At 44.4% G+C, this 21717-nt stretch overlaps 1 protein-coding gene across 1 annotated transcript; it reads left to right on the forward strand.

Moving 5' to 3' along the window:
* Positions 1–6190: 6190 nt before the first annotated feature.
* Positions 6191–20669, forward strand: UBE2H (ubiquitin conjugating enzyme E2 H). Its single transcript, XM_039710114.1, has 4 exons — positions 6191–6332; positions 7176–7250; positions 19218–19257; positions 20510–20669. Exons 1-4 carry the CDS (start codon positions 6206–6208, stop codon positions 20652–20654), a joined length of 387 nt encoding a protein of 128 aa, XP_039566048.1. The 5' UTR covers positions 6191–6205; the 3' UTR covers positions 20655–20669.
* Positions 20670–21717: the final 1048 nt, after the last annotated feature.

Below are 21717 nucleotides of genomic sequence, written 5' to 3' on the forward strand. Positions count from 1 at the left end.
TCAGGATGATTCCTCTGGTGGTGTAATTCTCCTGCAGACAAGTGTCTGAATAAGAGAGGACATTAAAAATTCTTAATTCCTCATCATGACCCTCAGCCCATCTCTCACTTCAGTTGTAACCCCCAGGTAAATCCACAACTTTCTTTTTCCACAGGACATTCCAACTTTCTCCTCCTTTTTTCCTTTTTTGTTGTTTGCTGAATATTTTTAGCTAGAGAACTCACTTTCCCAAGCTTGTAACTAATGTTAATTTTTAGGAAACTTAATGAGAGGATTTTTTTTTTTAAAATGAAATGTTTGCCAGGAAAAAGCCACTCGACCCCGTGAGCAGCCAGACCATCTGCAGGCCGGGATGTTCAGCTGGGATTTGGGCAGGCCTGGTGTGAAGTCAAATCTAACCAGTTTTTATGTGATTGCTGCAGGCAAATCCAGCCCTGCAGTGCTGGGTGGCCCTGCAGCAGGATGAGGGAATGGGAATGGGACCCTGGAGCAGGCAAACCCACAGCGTTCCTGGCTGCTGGACAGGCCCTGGTGCTCCACACTTGACAGGTTTTGAGGGCATTTTGTTCTGATGTAGAAAACCCAAAAAGCTTTAAATTGCTTTTTATTCTGAGGAAACAATTTCAGTTTCAGTTTCCTCAATGAGTTCAGCCCTGAAAGGAGAGCTTTGGTCCCTACAGGGAGTTTGGGTGTTCCTGTCCCAGGGAGTTCGAGTTCAGCCCTGAAAGGAGAGCCTTGGTCCCTACAGGGAGTTTGGGTGTTCCCAGGGAGCTGAGATGTTCCTGTCACCCTGTCCCAGGGAGTTTGGGTGTTCCTGTCCCAGGGAGTTTGGGCTGTTCCTGTCCCAGGGAGTTTGGGCTGTTCCTGTCCCAGGGAGTTTGGGTGTTCCTGTCCCAGGGAGTTTGGGTGTTCCTGTCCCAGGGAACTGAGATGTTTTTGTCCCAGGGAGTTTGGGTGTTCCTGGCCCAGGGAACTGAGGTGTTTTTGTCCCAGGGAGTTTGGGTGTTCCTGTCCCAGGGAGTTTGGGTGTTCCTGTCCCAGGGACATGGGTGTTTCAGGGACCTGGGATGTTCGTGTCTCCGGGGCTGTTCCTGTCCCAGGGAGTTTGGGTGTTCCTGTCCCAGGGAGTTTGGGCTGTTCCTGTCCCAGGGAGTTTGGGGTTCCTGTCCCAGGGAGTTTGAGATGTTCCTGTCCCAGGGAGTTTGGGCTGTTCCTGTCCCAGGGAGTTTGGGTGTTCCTGGCCCAGGGAACTGAGATGTTCTTGTCCCAGGGAGTTTGGGTGTTCCTGTCCCAGGGAGTTTGGGTGTTCCTGTCCCAGGGAACTGAGATGTTTTTGTCCCAGGGAGTTTGGGCTGTTCCTGTCCCAGGGAGTTTGGGTGTTCCTGTCCCAGGGAGTTTGGGTGTTCCTGTCCCAGGGAGTTTGGGTGTTCCTGTCCCAGGGAGTTTGGGTGTTCCTGTCCCAGGGACAGGGCTGTTCCTGTCCCAGGGAGTTTGGGTGTTCCTGTCACAGGGACAGGGCTGTTCCCATTGTGCAAATCATGCCTCTGTCCTCCTTGGAGCTCCTGGCACATTTCAGGCCCTGCATGGGGAGCCTGAAAAATTCCCTTGGCTCCTTCCAGGCTGATAATTGAAACAAGCTTCCATAGCATCATCTCAATATTCCCAACACTTACTGGTGTTACAATTCTCTTCAACATCCTGGGGCTGGGATGATTTATCTTCAGCTCCTCAGGACTCTTTTCTGTGGCTTTTGGACTTAGAGATCTGGCTCGTGTCCAGATTTTTCTCTTTTCCCTTGACTTTTCCTCTGGCTTTTTGTGGCACCAGGTCCAGTTGGTGATGAGGAGATAAAAGCAGCAAGGCCAAAAGCCTTGGGAGGGATTTGGGTGGTTGTTGTTAAACATTTTAGAGTGTGGGATGTGTTCCAGGCTGGGTTGGTAGCTGTGAGCTTGGCTCTGTGTCCTGCTGTGGGGACAAGGGCTCCTGGAATCAGGAATGTTGAAATCTTTATCATTAATTGCTTGGTTGTTTTTTTTGGGTTTTTTTGTAAATTTGACTGATGAAAAGTGTGCTGAGAGAGAATGTGGCTGCAGAGAGACTGGCCTGGACAGGGTGGACTAAAATGTCCAAAACTTTGTCTTCCTAAATGATCTTCCCAAAAAATGCTGGGTGTGTGGTTGAGTTTCTGCAGGGATGCTCATCAGTATCCATGAAAGGGGATCCTGGGAATTCTGGACACAAATCCCAGGAGAAACCTGTGGGGCTCACCTTCCTTGTGGGAATCTTTCCAAGTTCTTGGTGCTCCTTTCCTGGCCTTTCCTGGAGCTGTGCTCCGCTAGGCTAGACCTGGAGCAATTCTCATTCCTGGGAGTTCCTTGGGATCCATCAGCAGAACGTGGGTGCAGGAGAGGACATGCCACGTGCCCTCAGCACAGCTGGCTCCCTTCAGGAGTGGGAGCCTGCTCGTTCATTCCTGCCACGTCTGGGACAGAATCCATCTGGGATTGGCTTGTAGGATTTTCACCTTATGGAAAAACCACCGTGAGCTGAGAGAACAGCTGGCTCAGAGCCTGCATTCCCTCCCAGCCACATCACCAGGAGAGATGGCGCAGCTTTCTCTGGGAATGGGGTCTGGGAGCTGCTCCAGAGGTGCTGCTGGGACAGTTCCTGCCGTGGAGAAGCCTGGAGGTCTGCCTGGGCTTCCTGGATTCCCACCTTCTGCAGTGACTTCCCTTTCCTGAGGGCTTTCTGGAGGTGGGGAAAGCTTGCAGGGTGGAAATGTTCTCTGTGCCAGCTCCGTGCAGCTCTCCCAGGAGTGCTCTCAGCTCTTCTGTTGGTGCCATTCCAAGATTTCCCTTTCCTGGGCTTCTCTTCCTCGGTGGAGAAGGGCGAGGGCAGGTGGGTGACCCCAGCTCTGCTGGCACTGGAATTCAGCACATTCCAAGGAAGGAGGCCTTTCCCAGCCCCATTTCTGCCATTCCCTGTGCTGATGCCAGGGCTTTGCTGCTGAAATCCACTTTATTTTCAGTCTGTCCTCACTTACAGACTCAGGGAGTGCTTTGGGTGGGAAGGAACCTCAAAGATTCCAACCCAAACCATGGCAGGGACACCTCCCCTGTCCCAGGCTGCTCCAGCCTGGCCTGGGACATTCCAGGGATCCAGGGGCAGCCCCAGCTGCTCGGGGAATTTGTGCCAGGGTCTCACCATCCTCACAGGGAAGGATTTCTGGAATTGTCTTGATAAACAACGTGGTTGTTCCCAAACCTTTCATCCCAATACTTCTCCCTTTCATGAACCTAATTCACTCACTGATTTTGTGGTGGGAATTTTGGGTCTTTGCCACAACAATATTCAGATATGGCTCTGTGTGGCTCTTGGATATTTTTTTAATTTGGCAACACCAGGATTGAGTCTGAGTGTGGAAAGCTCAGCTTTAATTTACACTTGGCATTAACTCAGGGAGCTGAGGAGCATTGGGGCTGGAGCTGCTCAGGATCAGCCTGGGAGAGCTGGTTTTTATTAAGCAGGACCTGATTTAGTCCAAAGTAAAAACCATTTGTGTTTAATCTGGTCCATGAAGCTGCTGGGAGTGTGAAAATGCAGAAAATGAAACATTTCTGGGCCATCACTGCACACAGCAGGACTGTGGGAACCTGGAATACTCATCCAGGGCTACATTTCCTGAGGAATTAATACCAAAACAGGAAGTTTTAAAGTTTGAATGCCTTGAAAAGACCTGGGGACAAATGTCCCTGAGCCATGACCCTTCCTTGGGAGGCTCCTCAGCCAAACCTGGAGCGATCCTGCTTTTCCCAGAGATTGCCCTTGGATTGCAGCAGGAAAATCACCTGCCCTGAGGGCATTTCTGTTCCCATCTGCCCTCTGGGAGCTGCTCCTGGGGACTGCTGGCTCACTGAGCTCCTTGCTCAGTGTTTAGGGCAGAGCAGCTCCTGCTGAACCAGGAAAATTCCAGAGCAAAAATTCCGAAAATCCCAAAACCCAAAACTTTTCCCTCTTCCCTTGAGAATGAGGTTGTTGTGTCCAAACCCTTTTGGAGCTGGCACTGTGGGAAAAGTCTGTCCAAACTGGGAGTTATTGCAAGTTATTATTGCAGTAAATCCTGAGGGACCCCACAGAGGGCACTGGGGTCTCCTGACAGAGCCTGCCAGTGTGGGGTTGGCACCTGGGGGGGCAGGAGCCTCTCACAGCCCCTGGTGGCATCCAGCACATTGCAGGGGTTGGGAATAGTTCAGGTCAGGGCTCTGAGCTGGGAATTCTTTGTTGCTGCTGGGTTTGGGAGTTCCTGGTGGGTTGGGAACATTTCAGTGTGTGCCCAGGTGGCATCAAGGTCTGGATTCCTGCAGTCCTGGGCAGGCTTGGTGCCATGAAAGCAGGAAACCTCTTCCATCCAAGGAGGAAAAAAGGAGTCCTGTGGCTGGAACATTCCTGCCAAGCCCTGCTGTGATGTGAGGCATCTTTTTATGAAATATTCCCTGTCCCTTCCCTCAAAGGGGAGCAGCCTCAGTGCTGCAGAGCCAGAGTGGGAACCAGCCTTGCATTTCCTCCTGCTGCCCTTGTCCTTCTTCCCCAGACCACCAATGAAAGGTAATTGCTGCAGGATTTTATCCCAGTCCATCAATCCTGATTTACAGCAGAATTCCTGGTCAAGCTTCAGTGCTAAAACACCACCACGAACTGTCTTAACTGAGCCTGGCTTGGAATAGAAATTTCCTGCCTTTCCTTTGTGTTCCCTTCTTTCCTTTTGTGTTTCCTTCTTTCCCTTTGTGTTCCCTTCTTTCCTTTTGTGTTCCCTTCTTTCCTTTTGTATTCCCTTCTTTCCCACTTCCCTTTCCCTTTGTGTTCCCTTCTTTCCCTTTGTGTTCCCTTCTTTCCCTTTGTGTTCCCTTCTTTCCCTTTGTGTTCCCTTCTTTCCCTTTGTGTTCCCTTCTTTCCCTTTGTGTTCCCTTCTTTCCTTTTGTCTTTGTGTTCCCTTCTTTCCCACTTCCCTTTCCCTCTGTGTTCCCTTCTTTCCCTTTGTATTCCCTTCTTTCCTTTTGTATTCCCTTCTTTCCCACTCCCTTTCCCTCTGTGTTCCCTTCTTTCCCACTTCCCTTTCCCTCTGTGTTCTCTTCTCCCAAAGCACTTTGATTCTTCCCTGTTGTTCTTTTCACACCATTTCTCCCCAGACTCAGGAGATTTTTATGATTTTTTTTTTGGTCTTGCAAGACAAATTCACATGAGATTTTCAGGATTTGCAGGGGAGCTGTGGGAGGGGAAATGGAATTCATTGGAGCAGTGGATTTATTTCAAACACGTCCCAGTGCTCTCCCAAATCTGAGTTTGCTCTGCAGGAGGGGATGGAAAGTGGAAAAAACTCTGAGGATTCATCCCAGGGTTCCTCAGGGCAGGAGGGGATGGAAAATGGAAACAACTCTGAGGATTCATCCCAAAATTCCTCAGGGCGGGAGGGGATGGAAAATGGAAAATTCTGAGGATTCATCCCAGGGTTCCTCAGGGCAGGAGGGGATGGAAAATGGAAACAACTCTGAGGATTCATCCCAAAATTCCTCAGGGCAGGAGGGGATGGAAAATGGAAACAACTCTGAGGATTCATCCCAAAATTCCTCTGTGCAGGAGGGGATGGACAGTGAAAATTCTGAGGATTCATCCCAGTGTTCCTCAAGGCAGGAGGGGATGGAAAATGGAAAAAACTCTGAGGATTCATCCCAAAATTCCTCAGGGCAGGAGGGGATGGAAAATTAAAAGAACTCTGAGGATTCATCCCAAAATTCCTCAGGGCAGGAGGGGATGGAAAATGGAAAATTCTGAGGATTCATCCCAGGGTTCCTCAGGGCAGGAGGGGAAAATGGAAAAACTTTGAGGATTCATCCCAAAATTCCTCTGTGCAGGAGGGGATGGACAATGGAAATTCTGAGGATTCATCCCAAAATTCCTCAGGGCAGGAGGGGATGGACAATGGAAAATTCTGAGGATTCATCCCAAAATTCCTCTGTGCAGGAGGGGATGGAAAATGGAAATTCTGAGGATTCATCCCAGGGTTCCTCAGGGCAGGGTGGGGAATTGCCTTTGCCAGCGTCACTGTGGTCACTTGGATGTGTCAGGACACTGAAATTCCATGTGGGGCTCGGGATATTTGGGATATTTGGGTCAGCAGGCCTTGGGTGGGTTCCTGGGGGGTGGGTAAATGGGTTTTGTTCCCTGGGTTGGGTGTTTTTCCTTGACTTGCTGCATCAGGATTGAGAGCAAACACGAAGTCACAATCTTAGGAGGACTCAACGAATTTGTTGTGAAGTTTTATGGACCACAAGGAAGTAAGTTTGTGACAGAAAAACAATCCACTGCCTTGGGGAATGAGGAAATGACATTCCAGAGGGGAAGGGATGAGCAAATCCAAGGGGGAGGGAGAGAAATCATCTTGGGAGGGTGGGGAGGATCCGCTGGGGCATGGGCATGGGCAGACCCCGTCCCTTGGAGCTCTGAAAACTCCTTCAGCATCATGGGCTGGCCTAGCCCTGCCCAAACCTGCATCCTCATGGGAATTTCCATGGGGTTTGTCATTAAAATGCCTTTTCCACCTTAATTTAGCTCCCTCTCCAAAGGTGAGGAGATTATCCCACAGTGCCTGGGTTTGGTCGTGCTGAGATCTCCTCAGGATCAGTTCAGACTGTGTGGGGCAGAGCAGGGAAAAGGCTCAAACCTGCCCCCCCCTGGGCTGGCCTAGCCCTGCCCAAACCTGCATCCTCATGGGAATTTCCATGGGGTTTGTCATTAAAATGCCTTTTCCACCTTAATTTAGCTCCCTCTCCAAAGGAAGGAGATTATCCCACAGTGCCTGGGTTTGGTCGTGCTGAGATCTCCTCAGGATCAGTTCAGACTGTGTGGGGCAGAGCAGGGAAAAGGCTCAAACCTGCCCCAGAGGAGCTGGGGGTCATCCAGAGGTGTTTTCCTCAGTGTTGTGTCTCTGCTCAGCTGTGCAGTGCCTAACTCTGCTCTTCCTCCCCTGCAGCACCCTACGAAGGTGGCGTGTGGAAAGTTCGAGTCGACCTTCCTTGAAATCTCCCCCAGAGGAGCTGGGGGTTATCCAGAGTGTTTTCCTCAGTGTTGTGTCTCTGCTCAGCTGTGCAGTGCCTAACTCTGCTCTTCCTCCCCTGCAGCACCCTACGAAGGTGGCGTGTGGAAAGTTCGAGTCGACCTTCCTGACAAATACCCCTTCAAGTCCCCTTCTATAGGTAACAACCACCCCTTCCCAGCAGGGTCTGGGCCTGGGCTGTGCAGGTGGAGTGCTGCCGGTGAAATATGTCTGGAAAACGGTTTTATGGGAGCTCAGATCCCAAGAAAAGAGGGATTTTGGGCTTTGGAGGGAGGAGGAGCTGGGGGTGGGCTTTGGCTGCACATTTGTGTGTTGATCAATCTTTATTCCATGTGGGTTTTTTAAATAATAGCTCCACTTCTTGTGGAATGGTGAGCAAAGACCACAGAAATCAGTTCTTGGTGTTGGAGTAAACCCAAATTTCGGGGTCTTCTGTCCAAAAGTGGGTGGAAGTTCCTCCCCTGAAGCCTCCATCCTCTTGCAGCAGGGAATACACATGTGGAAGAGCAGAAACCAGGGATTTCTCACCAAAAACCTGCTGGCTTGGCTGGCCAGGCTTGTCTCACCTTGGAGAGCAGCAGGAAATTCCATCAGGGAATGGTTTTGAGCTTGGATCCATCCCTGGGGAGCAGAACCCCCTTGGGTGCCCATTCCAGGCCTGGAGCCCTTTCCAGCCCTTTGGAGCTGGCAGATCCTGGCTGCTCCCTTCAAACACCCCCTCAGGCCCAGGTTTTGTTTGGGATCTCTGTGGGGTGAGGAATCACCTGTTCCAAGTGGGAATTGTGCCTTTTGGGAGAGGGTGCTGCTGTGCATACATTATTTTAATTAGTTTTTTTTTTTTAATTTGAAACCTGTGAACCCCAGCAATGTACAAACATTTCTGAGTGCAAACCCAGGAACCTGCAGCTCTGAGGAGCCTCCTCTTCCTCCCGAGGCAGCTCTGGAATTCCCATGGGAATTCCCAGTGCCTGCTGCCTGTCCTTTGTCCTTCCCCTCTTCCCAAACCCCTCAAATCCTGGAATGGTTTGGCTTGGAATGGATCTCAAACCTCTCCCAATCCCAGGCTGCTCCCAAGCTCTCTCTGCTCACATCTCTGAGTTCTTTTGGCCCTTCTCAAGTTGATTTTCTCTCAATTTTCCATCTCCCTCTTGTTTAAATCTCTTGTGTTTCCAGTGGTTTGTCCCAGACCCCACGAGGAGCTTCCCTCACTCCACGAGTCTCTGTTAAAGTGGCTGAAAATCCCTTCTTTTCTTCCCAAAAATCCCTTTCCTTCCCAAAATCTTCCTCTTGCTGAAAAAACCTTTTTTTTTCCTCAAGATCTTGCTGGAACCTCATTTTTTTCTTCCCAAAAAACTGCTTCTTGCTGGAAAATCCCTTTTTTCCTTCCCAAAATCTTCCTCTTGCTGAAAAAACCTTTTTTTTTCCTCAAGATCTTGCTGGAACCTCATTTTTTTCTTCCCAAAAAACTGCTTCTTGCTGGAAAATCCCTTTTTTCTTCTCAAGATCTTGCTGAAACCTTATTTTTTTCTTCCCAAAAATCTACTTTTTTCCTTCCCAAAATCTTCCTCTTGCTGAAAGAAACCCTTTTTTCTTCTCAAGATCTTGCTGAAACCTTATTTTTTTCTTCCCAAAAATCTACTTTTTTCCTTCCCAAAATCTTCCTCTTGCTGAAAGAAACCCTTTTTTCTTCTCAAGATCTTGCTGAAACCTTATTTTTTTCTTCCCAAAAATCTACTTTTTTCCTTCCCAAAATCTTCCTCTTGCTGAAAAAATCCCTTTTTTCCTTCCCAAAATCTTCCTCTTGCTGAAAAAATCCCTTTTTTCCTTCCAAAAAAAATTTCTTCTTGCTGAAAAACCCCTTTTTTCCTCCTCAGACTTGCTGAAAACCCCCATTTTTCTCCCTAAAAATCTGCTTTTTGCTGAAAACAAGAGCTGAGCTGGACCAAATCCTTCCTAGATCTGAGCTGGCTTAGCAGAGCCGAGCTCAGGAAGCCCCAAGGAACGTGCTGGGACCCACGAGGCTGCAGGGAAGGGTTTATTTTCCTTTTTTTCCCCATTTTTGTGCCCCAGCCCAGCTTATCTGTTTGAGGCAGGCCTGGGTGAGGCTCCTGGGGATCCTGCTTATCTCTGCTCTGGGTTTTGCTGATAAAAGCTGATCCCAGCTGGACTGGGAGTGCTGGGAATGGGGATTCTCCACTGCTGACTCAGCTCTGGGTAATAATTACAGTAATTAGTGGGGAAGGAGTTCCTGTGGAAATCTCTGGTTTTTAGAGGTGGCACTGAAAGATTTCAGGGATTTTAGAGCTCCTGGGCTTGTTCCTGTTCTCAGCAGAGTTCAGCTTGTCCCTGTGAGTTCCCTCCTGGGAGAAAATGTGGAATCCAGCAGCTTTTCCTTGGGTAAATTCCACTTTTAGCTTCGACACAAACGCCATCCTTGCACCTTCCCTTGATGTTCCAGGCCTGGAGGCTGAAATATTCCTTCCATCCTAAAAAATCTCTGAGCCTGGCATGGCTTTTTTATAATAAATAGGAGTTTTTTAGCATTTTTGGCTTTTCTTTTTGGTTTTATCCTTGATTTTTTTTTTTGAGTGTATCCATGTGCTCCAGAAAAATGATGGTTAAGAATTCCCTTGGGATCTTTCAGAATCTTTAATCCAATCCAGGGAATCTTGGTGTTCTGTCCCAAAGCACCAACCTGAGCAGGAGAGGATTTTCTGGGAAATTTGTGGAGGTTTTGGGAATCCCTGAAGGAGCAGGGATCTCTTTGTCTCCAGAGAAGCTTTTTTGGACCTTTTCCTGCCAAATCTTCTCTCCCATCCTCAGATATCCATGGCATTTATTCCCTGTTTTTCACCTGGATCATCATTGCTGTTCCCTAAAAACTGCCCTGGGAATTCCTCATTTTTCCCACACTTGAGGACCTAAACCTCCTGAATTTTTGTCTGGGGATTCCTGTGGCTCCATCACATCCCGTGGTGTCCCAGCCCTGCCTGGATTTGCTGTGGCATCTGACACATCCTGCATTTTTCAGGATGATTTTTCCCAGCAGGAAAATCCCCCAAAAAGGGAAATGCACATCCCAGGAAAAGCAGGAATTGAACAGAAATGCACATCCCAGGGAAAGCAGGAATTGAACAGAAATGCACATCCCAGGGAAAGCAGGGATTGAACAGAAATGCACATCCCAGGAAAATCCCCCAAAAACAGAAATGCACATCCCAGGAAAAACCTGGAATTTAAAGGGAAATGCACATCCCAGGAAAAGCAGGAATTAAACAGAAATGCACATCCCAGGAAAAGCTGGAATTTAAAGGGAAATGCACATCCAGGAAAAGCAGGAATTGAACACAGCCTGCTGTAGGGCCGGCAGCTTCAGCACAAACCAGGCCCTGGATATCCCAATTTTCAGGGTTTGACTGGAGCAGTTTTCCCACAAAGCCCAACCCTGCTGCTCCTGGGGTTTCAGGCAATTCTTGGGAATTTCCTGCATTTATGGGGGAGCACTTCCCTGCTCTGGGTCTGCTTCCACTGCCAAAGTGTTTGCAGCTCTTTGGGATTCTGCTTCTCTCCTTTTACTCTTTAGGATTCTGCTTTCCCTGTTTAGGATTTTGCTTCTCTCCTTTTCCCTGTTCAGGATTCTCATTTTCCCTTTTTGGGATTCTCCTTTCCCTGTTCAGGATTCTCATTTTCCCTGTTTAGGATTCTCCTTTCCCTGTTTAGGATTCTCTTTTTCCCTGTTTAGGATTCTCCTTTTCCCTGTTTTTCTCCTTTCCCTATTTAGGATTCTCATTTTCCCTGTTTAGGATTTCCCTTTTCCCTGTTTGGGATTTTCCTTTTCCCTTTTTGGGATTTTCCTTTTCCCTGTTTAGGATTTCCCTTTTCCCTTTTTGGGATTTCCCTTTTCCCTGTTTGGGATTCTCCTTTTCCCTGTTTGGAATTCTCCTTTCCCAGTTTGGGATTCTCCTTTCCCTGTTCAGGATTCTCATTTTTCCCTATTTAGGATTCTCCTTTTCCCAGTTTGGGATTCTCCTTTTCCCAGTTTGGGATTCTCCTTTTCCTCTTTAGGATTCTCCTTTCCCTGTTTAGGATTGTCCTTTCTCTGTTTAGGATTTTCCTTTTCCCTGTTTTTCCCCTTTCCCTGGTTGGGATTCTCCTCTCCCCATTTAGGATTCTCCTTTCTCTGTTTGGGATTCTCCTTTCCCTGTTTTTCCCCTTTCTCTGTTCAGGATTCCCCTTTCCCTGTTTGGGATTCCCCTTTCCCTGTTTTTCCCCTTTCTCTGTTCAGGATTCCCCTTTCCCTGTTTGGGATTCCCCTTTCCCTGTTTTTCCCCTTTCCCAGTTTAGGGTTTTCCTTCTCTCCTGCCCCTGGCATTCACACCCCTCAGGGCAATCCCTGCCTTTCCTGCTTTCCCAGGAGGAGCTGGGAGGGCTCCTTGGAGCCCCAGGTCACACAGATTTCCCAGGAGGGCTGGGAGGGCTCCTTGGAGCCCCAGGTCACACAGATTTCCCCAGAGGAGCTGGGAGGGCTCCTTGGAGCCCCAGGTCACACAGATTTCCCCAGGAGGGCCAGGAGGGCTCCTTGGAGCCCCAGGTCACACAGATTTCCCCAGAGGAGCTGGGAGGGCTCCTTGGAGCCCCAGGTCACACAGATTTCCCCAGAGGAGCTGGGAGGGCTCCTTGGAGCCCCAGGTCACACAGATTTCCCCACCCCTTTCCCTGTTTAGGATTTTCCTTTTCCCATTTAGGATTCCCCTTTCCCTGTTTTTCCCCTTTCCCTGTTTGGGATTCCCCTTTCCCTGTTTGGGATTCTCCTTTCCCTGTTTTTCCCCTTTCCCTGTTTAGGATTTTCCTTTCCCCATTTAGGATTCCCCTTTTCCCTGTTTTTCCCCTTTCCCTGTTTAGGATTCTCCTGTCCCTGTTTTTCCCCTTTCCCTGTTTTTCCCCTTTCCCCATTCAGGATTCTCCTCTCCTGCCCCTGGCATTCACACCCCTCGGGGCAATCCCTGCCTTTCCTGCTTTCCCCAGAGGAGCTGGGAGGGCTGGGAGGGCTCCTTGGAGCCCCAGGTCACACAGATTTCCCCAGAGGAGCTGGGAGGGCTCCTTGGAGCCCCAGGTCACACAGATTTCCCCAGAGGAGCTGGGAGGGCTCCTTGGAGCCCCAGGTCACACAGATTTCCCCAGAGGAGCTGGGAGGGCTCCTTGGAGCCCCAGGTCACACAGATTTCCCCAGAGGAGCTGGGAGGGCTCCTTGGAGCCCCAGGTCACACAGATTTCCCCAGAGGAGCTGGGAGGGCTGGGAGGGCTCCTTGGAGCCCCAGGTCACACAGATCTGGGGGAATTTGCTGGTTTGGATCATTCCCTGCTCCTGCCAAGAGCTGAATTCCCTTTAATGGCACACCAGGAGGAAATCCAGAGTGGGAATGGCCTGCCCTGCTGGGATACAGGACAAAAAATTAATTCAGATAAATTCTATATGTGCTACATTTTTTATAAAAATTCTCTATTTAGAAATTCTCTCTATATTTATACATTTTCTCTCTATAAATTCTCTCTATATTTATAATTTTTCTATTTATTAATTCTCTCTATATTTATAAATTTTCTATTTATTAATACTCTCTATATTTATAAATTTTCTCTCTATTTATTAATTCTCTCTATATTTATAATTTTTCTATTTATTAATTCTCTCTATATTTATAAATTTTCTATTTATTAATACTCTCTATATTTATAACTGGCTTCAAACCCCATCAAAAATCAGTTTGTGCCTTGGCCGGGGACGGCTCCTTGACCCCAAGGGAACAAAACTCCAAGGTGGGAGCATCCCTGGAAAATGGGAATGTCCCAGGAATATCCAGAGCAGCTGGGGCTGGGACAGGGATTTGTCCTGGTGCCCCCACAGACCCCAACCTTCTCCTGGTGCTCCCACAGCAAGGGAATCCCTGAAATTACCGTGAGTGGGGTTAAAAACGAAAAATTCCAACTTTCAAACCCAATTTCCTTGGGGGTAGGGCAGGGAGAAGTGTCCACAAGCAGATCCACGCGTGGGGAGTTTGGGATGGGTGGACCTAAACCTGCTTCCAGTGGGAAATCCCTGAGCTGATCCCAAAGTGCACCTGGAATTTCATTTTGGTGGATCTTGGTGCTCAGTTTGTCCTTTCTGTTTGTCCTTTTCGTTTGTCCAGGTGAGCCTGGAGCACGTTGGTGTCCCTGGGCTCTCCTGGGCAAGGCTGGCAGTTGGGATGAGCCTTTGGGAATGTCACCCTTCCCTCTTGGCCCCCAGACTTTGGGTTCTGCCTGGGTGGTGGGAAAACAGCCAGGAAAATGTGGGAAATGTCCCCAGGGCAGGGGGGGAACCTGGCTGAGCTTTATGGGCCCTTCCACCCAAACCTGTCTGGGATTCTGTGGGGGTCTTCCACGTTTTCCAGGTATTGGGGTGGGAATCTTCCCCATTCCCAAGGTATTAGGGTGGGAATCTTCCACATTCCCTAATTATCCAGGTAATAGGGTGGGAATCTTCCCCATTCCCCAGTTATCCAGGTATTGGGGTGGAAATCTTCCCCATTCCCAAGGTATTGGGGTGGGGAATCTTCCCCATTCCCAAGTTATCCAGGAGTTGGGGTGGGAATCTTCCACAAGCCCAAGTTATCCAGGTATTGGGGTGGGAATCTTCCCCATTCCCAAGTTATCCAGGTATTAGGGTGGGAATCTTCCCCATTCCCAAGTTATCCAGGTATTAGGGTGGGAATCTTCCCCATTCCCTAATTATCCAGGTAATAGGGTGGGAATCTTCCCCATTCCCAAGTTATCCAGGTATTGGGGTTTGGGGTGGAAATCTTCCCCAGTTATCCAGGTATTGGGGTGGGAATCTTCCCCATTCCCAAGTTATCCAGGTATTAGGGTGGGAATCTTCCCCATTCCCAAGTTATCCAGGTATTAGGGTGGGAATCTTCCCAATTCCCAAGTTTCCAGGTATTGGGGTGGGAATCTTCCCCATTCCTGTGTTTCCCAGGTATTAGGGTGGCAATCTTCCACAAGCCCAAGTTATCCAGGTATTAGGGTGGGAATCTTCCACATTCCCTAATTATCCAGGTATTACAGTGGGAATCTTCCATGTTTCCCAGCTTTTCCAGGTGTTATGGTGGGAATCTTCCCAATTCCCAAGTTATCCAGGTATTGGGGTGGGAGTTCTCCTTTTTATTGGGATTTGGGTTTGTCTCAGCCAGGGCTGGTTTTGTGCAGAATCTGAGCAAAGCTGGAGTTCTGTTTGTGTCCCAGTTCCTGGCAAGGAGGGGTGGCAGATCCTGCTGCCCCTCACCCGGGGCTGGCCATGGAGACGGGGCATCTGGAGCTTTTAAATGGTTAAAGATGGGATTTTTAGGCTTTCTGGAAAGAAAACTTCCGTGGTTTGTGGGTCCTGGAAGGAGCCTTTCCCACGGATTGAGGCAATATCCCAAACCTGAATTTCTTGCCTGGTTTTGTCCCTGTCAGAGGCAAGAGTTGCTTCTGACAGGGATAAAATGATTTAAAAATCTTTAAAAAGGAAAATTTATGGCAAATTCTCAATCCAAATAAATGGCAAAACAGAGAAAATAAAGATTTAGGGCAAATTCCCAATCCAGAAAGGTGGCACAAGAGGGAAAATGAGGATTTAGGGCAAATTCCCAATCCAGAAAGGTGGCACAGGAGGGAAAAGGAGGATTTAGGGCAAATTCCCAATCCAAAAGGTGGTACAAGAGGGAAAAGGAGGATTTAGGGCAAATTCCCAATCCAAAAGGTGGTACAAGAGGGAAAAGGAGGATTTAGGGCAAATTCCCAATCCAAAAGGTGGTACAAGAGGGAAAAGGAGGATTTAGGGCAAATTCCCAATCCAGTAAGTGGCACAAGAGGGAAAAGCAAGATTTATGGCAAATTCCCAACCCAGAGCGGTGGCACAGGAGGGAAAAATAGGATTTATGGCAAATTCTCAATCCAAATAAATGGCAAAACAGAGAAAATGAGGATTTATGGCAAATTCCCAATCCAGAAAGGTGGCAAAGGAGGGAAAAGGAAAATTTAGGGCAAATTCTCAATCCAAAAAGTGTCAAAACAGGGAAAAAGTGGATTTAGGGCAAATTCTCAATCCAAAAAGGTGGCATAACATGGAAATGAGGATTATGGGCAAATTCCCAACCCAGAGCGGTGGCACAGGAGGGAAAAATAGGATTTATGGCAAATTCTCAATCCAAAAGGTGGCACAGGAGGGAAAATGAAAATTTAGGGCAAATTCTCAATCCAAATAAATGGCAAAACAGAGAAAATGAGGATTTATGGCAAATTCTCAATCCAAAAAGTGGCAAAACAGGGAAATCAGGATTTATGGCAAATTCCCAATCCAAAAGGTGGCAGAGGAGGGAAAATGAGGATTTATGGTAAATTCTCAACCAAAAAGTGGCACAGGAGGGAAAAATAGGATTTAGGGCAAATTCCCAACCCAGAACGGTGGCACAGGAGGGAAAAATAGGATTTAGGGCAAATTTCAATCCAAAAGGTGGCACAGTAGGGAAAAGAGGATTTAGGACAAATTCCCAATTCCCAGGTCTGGGATCAGCTTTTCCTGCTTGGAGCCCCCCTGGGCAGATCCCAAGGATTCCCAGGCCAGGAAAGTTGGGATTCATGGATTCCATCCCTGATCCATGGTTAGTTTGTGGCCACTTCCAAAAGGTGGCACAGCAGGGAAAGGAGGATTTAGGGCAAATTCTCAATCCAAATAAATGGCAAAACAGAGAAAATGAGGATTTATGGCAAATTCCCAATCCAGAAAGGTGGCAAAGGAGGGAAAAGGAAAATTTAGGGCAAATTCTCAATCCAAATAAATGGCAAAACAGAGAAAATGAGGATTTATGGCAAATTCTCAATCCAAAAAGTGGCAAAACAGGGAAATCAGGATTTATGGCAAATTCCCAATCCAAAAGGTGGCAGAGGAGGGAAAATGAGGATTTATGGTAAATTCTCAACCAAAAAGTGGCACAGGAGGGAAAATGAAAATTTAGGGCAAATTCTCAATCCAAATAAATGGCAAAACAGAGAAAATGAGGATTTATGGCAAATTCCCTATCCAGAAAGGTGGCACAGCAGGGAAAATGAGGATTTAGGGCAAATTCCCAACCCAGAACGGTGGCACAGGAGGGAAAAATAGGATTTAGGGCAAATTTCAATCCAAATAAATGGCACAGCAGGAAAAGGAGGATTTAGGACAAATTCCCAATTCCCAGGTCTGGGATCAGCTTTTCCTGCTTGGGGCCCCCCTGGGCAGATCCCAAAGGATTCCCAGGCCAGGAAAGTTGGGATTCATGGATTCCACCCCGCCTTCCTCCTGTGGAGGTTTTGGGCTCCTGGACTCTGCAGCCACCTCTGGAAATTCTTTTGTTGGGGTGGATTCTCCCCCAGGCTGAGGGCGGGGCAGAATTCCTTTAATGTGATTTATTTTATCATTATTTATGGGATAAAAACGAGTGTTTGGAGCTTGAGTTGAAGTTGGAAAAGGAAATTTATCTTTGGATTCAAGCGTGGGGCACATTGTAGGGCTGGAAACATTTCCAGATTTATTCTGAATAAAACTTTTTATTCAAAAAATTGCTCAAAATAAATTTATATTTTATTCTTTCAAAATTTATTTTATTTATTTCACAATTTAATTTGCAACTCAGAACCAAAAAAACCCCTCTTAAACCCAGAAATGTGGGAAAAACCAAACTTTCTCCTCCTAAACCTCTCCTGAGGTGTTTTTTAGGAGACCAGGGGCACCAAGAGGAGATAAAAATAAATATAAATATATGCATAAATTTAAATATAAAATTAATATAAATAATATTAATATAGTAAAAATATATTATATTAATATAATATTAATATAATTTAATAGAGAATATTGATGTTATAATAACTATATATAGATATAAAATGAATATATATTAATATAGAGTTAATATAAATATAATATTTATGTTTACATATAAATGTAAATATAAATGTAAATATAAATATAAATGTAAATAAATATATGTGCACACAAATATATATCTATAAAATTTCTATAGGAAAATACATATGCAACTCAGAACCAAAAAAACCCCTCTTAAACCCAGAAATGTGGGAAAAACCAAACTTTCTCCTCCTAAACCTCTCCTGAGGTGTTTTTTAGGAGACCAGGGGCACCAAGAGGAGAATTAATTGCTGTATTGGTGGAAAATTTCTGTTCTTTCCTCCCTGGCTCACAGGTGTAGATTAATGTCGTGATGTCAAGCTCATGGAAAATCTCTGTTGGGGAAAATTTTTTTTTAATTAATATATCTATAAATAGAAATATAATATAAATATAAATATAATGTAAATATAAATATAAATACAAATAAATATAAATATAAATATAAATATAAATATAAATATAAATATAAGTATATGCATAAATATAAATATAAAATTAATATAAATAATACTAATATAATAAAAATATATTATATTAATATAATATTAATATAATTTAATAGAGAATATTGATGTTATAATAACTATATATAGATATAAAATGAATATATATTAATATAGAGTTAATATAAATATAATATTTATGTTTACATATAAATGTAAATATAAATGTAAATATAAATATAAATGTAAATAAATATATGTGCACACAAATATATATCTATAAAATTTCTATAGAAAAATACATAAAATCTATTTTAAAATCCAGTGTTAAACTTAAATTTGTGTTCAGATTTGCCCTTCCAAAGCCACCTCATCGGGTGGGGGAGCCCCCCTGGGCTGGGATTTGGGAATTTTGGGATCCCACACAATCTTGGTGGTGGCACTGCAGAGTTCCCTGGATTCCTGACTCCAGAATTCCCTGGAATTTCAGGGAAGGGAGCCCAGGCTGGCAATGGTTCTCGTTTATTTCAAAAGTTATTTATGGGTCCTTGTTCCCTGAATTGCAGATTTCTCATGTGGAAAATACATTTATTCAATAAGAAATGTATTAAAAATAAATTTACAAGAAATAAATTTACAAAAAAAAATGTACAAAAAATAAATGTACAAAAAATAAATGTACAAAAAATAAATTTACAAGAAATAAATTTACAAAAAATACATTTACAAGAAATAAATGTACAAAAAATAAATGTACAGAAAATAAATGTACAAAAAATAAATGTACAAAAATAAATTTACAAAAAATAAATTTATAAGAAATAAATGTACAAAAAATAAATGTACAAACAATAAATGTACAAAAAATAAATGTACAAGAAATAAATGTACAAAAAATAAATGTACAGAAAATAAATGTACAAAAAATAAATGTACAAAAATAAATTTACAAAAAATAAATTTATAAGAAATAAATGTACAAAAAATAAATGTACAAACAATAAATGTACAAAAAATAAATGTACAAGAAATAAATTTACCAAAAAAAATTTACAAAAAATAAATGTACAAAAAATAAATTTACAAAAAATAAATGTACAAAAAAAAATTTACAAAAAATAAATGTACAAAAAATAAATTTACAAGAAATAAATGTACAAAAATAAATTTACAAAAAATAAATTTATAAGAAATAAATGTACAAAAAATAAATGTACAAACAATAAATGTACAAAAAATAAATGTACAAGAAATAAATTTACCAAAAAAAATTTACAAAAAATAAATGTACAAAAAATAAATTTACAAAAAATAAATGTACAAAAAAAATTTACAAAAAATAAATGTACAAAAAATAAATTTACAAGAAATAAATGTATTAAAAAATAAATTTACAAGAAATAAATTTACAAGAAATAAATTTACAAAAAATAAATTTACAAAAAATAAATTGACAAAATTTCCACAAAATACATTTATTCAACATGTACTCCAATGTTCTTTATTTATAAATAAATTTATTCCACCTTTATTGTTTTTTCCTGCTGATTTCCCTGTGTTTCTCCCTGCAGGATGACAAAATTTACACAAAATACATTTGTTCAACATGTATTCCAATGTTCTTTATTTATAAATAAATTTATTCCACCTTTATTGTTTTTTCCTGCTGATTTCCCTGTGTTTCTCCCTGCAGGATTCATGAATAAAATCTTCCATCCCAACATTGATGAAGCGTGAGTAAATCCCTTTCACATTTGAGTTCAATCCTCCAAAATTCCGTTTATTCTCCCATTTTTTTGCTTCTCTGGAGCTTCCCTGGCAGTAAAATCCCAATTTTTTTCCTCTTGGGAATCTGGAGCTGCTTAAAGACCATGAACAGGAATAAATCCCTTTGTCCCAGACCTGGGGAGGGCTGGAGCAGGGGTTTCTGCACTTCCCAGCTGGTTTTGCAGGGCTAATTCCAGTTTTTGCAGTGTTAATTCCATTTTTCCCTGAGTTCCAGGGATTTCTGCACTTCCCATGGTGGTTTTGCCATGTTAATTCCATTTTTCCCTGTGTTAATTCCATTTTTTTGCTGTGCTAATTCCATTTTTCCCTGTGTCCCAGGGATTTTTGCACTTCCCAGGCTTTTTTGCCATGTTAATTCCATTTTTTTGCAGTGTTAATTCCATTTTTCCCTGTGTCCCAGGGATTTCTGCACTTCCCAGGCTGGTTTTGTAGGGCTAATTCCATTTTTCCCTGAGTTCCAGGGATTTTTGCAGTCCCCAGGCTTTTTTTGCTGTGTTAATTCCATTTTTCCCTGTGTTCCAGGGATTTTTGCACCTCCCAGGCTTTTTTGCCATGTTAATTCCGTTTTTCCCTGTGTTAATTCCATTTTTTTGCAGGGCTAAATTACATTTTTTGCTGTGTTAATTCCATTTTTCCCTGTGTCCCAGGGATTTTTGCACTTCCCATGGTGTTTTTGCGGTGTTAATTCCATTTTTTCCCTGTGTCCCGGGGATTTCTGCAGTTCCCAGCCTGTTTTTGCAGTGTTAATTCCATTTTTTGCCGTGTTAATTCCATTTTTCCCTGTGTCCCAGGGATTTGTGCAGTTCCCATGGTGTTTTTGCAGTGCTAATTCCATTTTTCCCTGTGTCCCAGGGATTTGTGCAGTTCCCATGGTGTTTTTGCAGTGCTAATTCCATTTTTCCCTGTGTCCCAGGGATTTGTGCAGTTCCCATGGTGTTTTTGCAGTGCTAATTCCATTTTTCCCTGTGTCCCAGGGATTTGTGCAGTTCCCATGGTGTTTTTGCAGTGCTAATTCCATTTTTCCCTGTGTCCCAGGGATTTTTGCACTTCCCATGGTGTTTTTGCAGGGCTAATTCCATTTTTCCCCTGTATTCCAGGGATTTTTGCACTTCCCAGCCTGGTTTTGCAGTGTTAATTCCATTTTTTTGCAATGTTAATTCCATTTTTTTGCCGTGTTCCATTTTCCCCGTGTCCCAGGTCAGGAACTGTTTGTCTAGATGTCATCAATCAGACCTGGACAGCTCTCTACGGTGAGTTGGGCGTTCCCTCTCTGCTGATGATGGCAGGCCACTTTTTTCCTTTAATTTTGGTTTTTTTACCTGAATTTGAACCTCCTCCCTGAGCCAAAATCTTGAGAAAAATAAGATTTTTTACAGATGCTGCAGAGGGGTTTCCATGGGCTCATTTCTGGTTAAAAATCTGATTTTTTAGAGATAAATAGCTTAATTTAAAAACCAAATTAATTTAAAATAAAACTCAGAGAAAGCTGGAATTGTTAGAAGGAGCAGAGCTGTTAAAAAATGGGAATTTGAGATATTCCAGGTGTGCTTGGTGGGAGAAATCCAGGGGAATTTGGACAAAAAATCCTTCAGTTCTTCCATGGAAATGTGATTGGAGCTGGAATTCCTCGCTGGAATTGTGGAATTGCCAGTGGGGGAGGGATGGGGATTTTTATGGGAGATCAGCTTTTCTACTTCTCCACAAAAAGGAGAAAAATAAATAATTCCAGTGGTTTTGTGCCCTGGAATTCCAGTTCCTGCTTGGAGCTCCTGGGGGCCTGAATTCCCTCTAAAATCAACCCAAATTCCAAAGAAATGCAAAAGTGGGGAATAATTCCTTCAGTTTTGGAGTTTTTAAATTCATTTAAAGCAGGGCTGGCAGAAGATCTGGGGGAGAAAATTCCAGCAGCAAACAAGGAGGGAAAATCCTGGAACAGACCCCAAAAATTCCTGAGTTCCACTCGTGCTCATCCCCTGGGGGGGCAGCAGCTCCTCGGGGAAATTCCTGAAAATTCCTGCTGGAGCAGCTGGCAAACAAAATCTGGGGTTTGAGTCGTGGTGGGCACCTTTGCTGGGAGGTTTTGGGGATTAAAACCAGATTTAGGGGTTTGGGAGGAGGTTCCTCAAAGGAAAAATCAAATTTAGGGGTTTGAGAGGAGGTTCCTTCAATAAAAAATGAAATTTAGGGGTTTGGGAGGAGGTTCCTTAAATAAAAAATCATTTCTGGGTGTCCTGTGAGCGTGGGGCACCTTCTGCTGGGATGTTTTAAGGACTGAAACCAAATTTAGGGGTTTGAGAGGAGGTTCCTTAAATAAAAAATGAAATTTAGGGGTTTGAGAGGAGGTTCCTTCAAGGAAAAATCATTTTCTGAGTGTCCTGTGAGCTTCTGCTCAAACCAAATTTGGG

This window comes from Passer montanus, unplaced genomic scaffold, assembly GCF_014805655.1.
Source record: "Passer montanus isolate IOZ18808 unplaced genomic scaffold, ASM1480565v1 scaffold223, whole genome shotgun sequence".
NCBI lineage: Eukaryota > Metazoa > Chordata > Aves > Passeriformes > Passeridae > Passer > Passer montanus.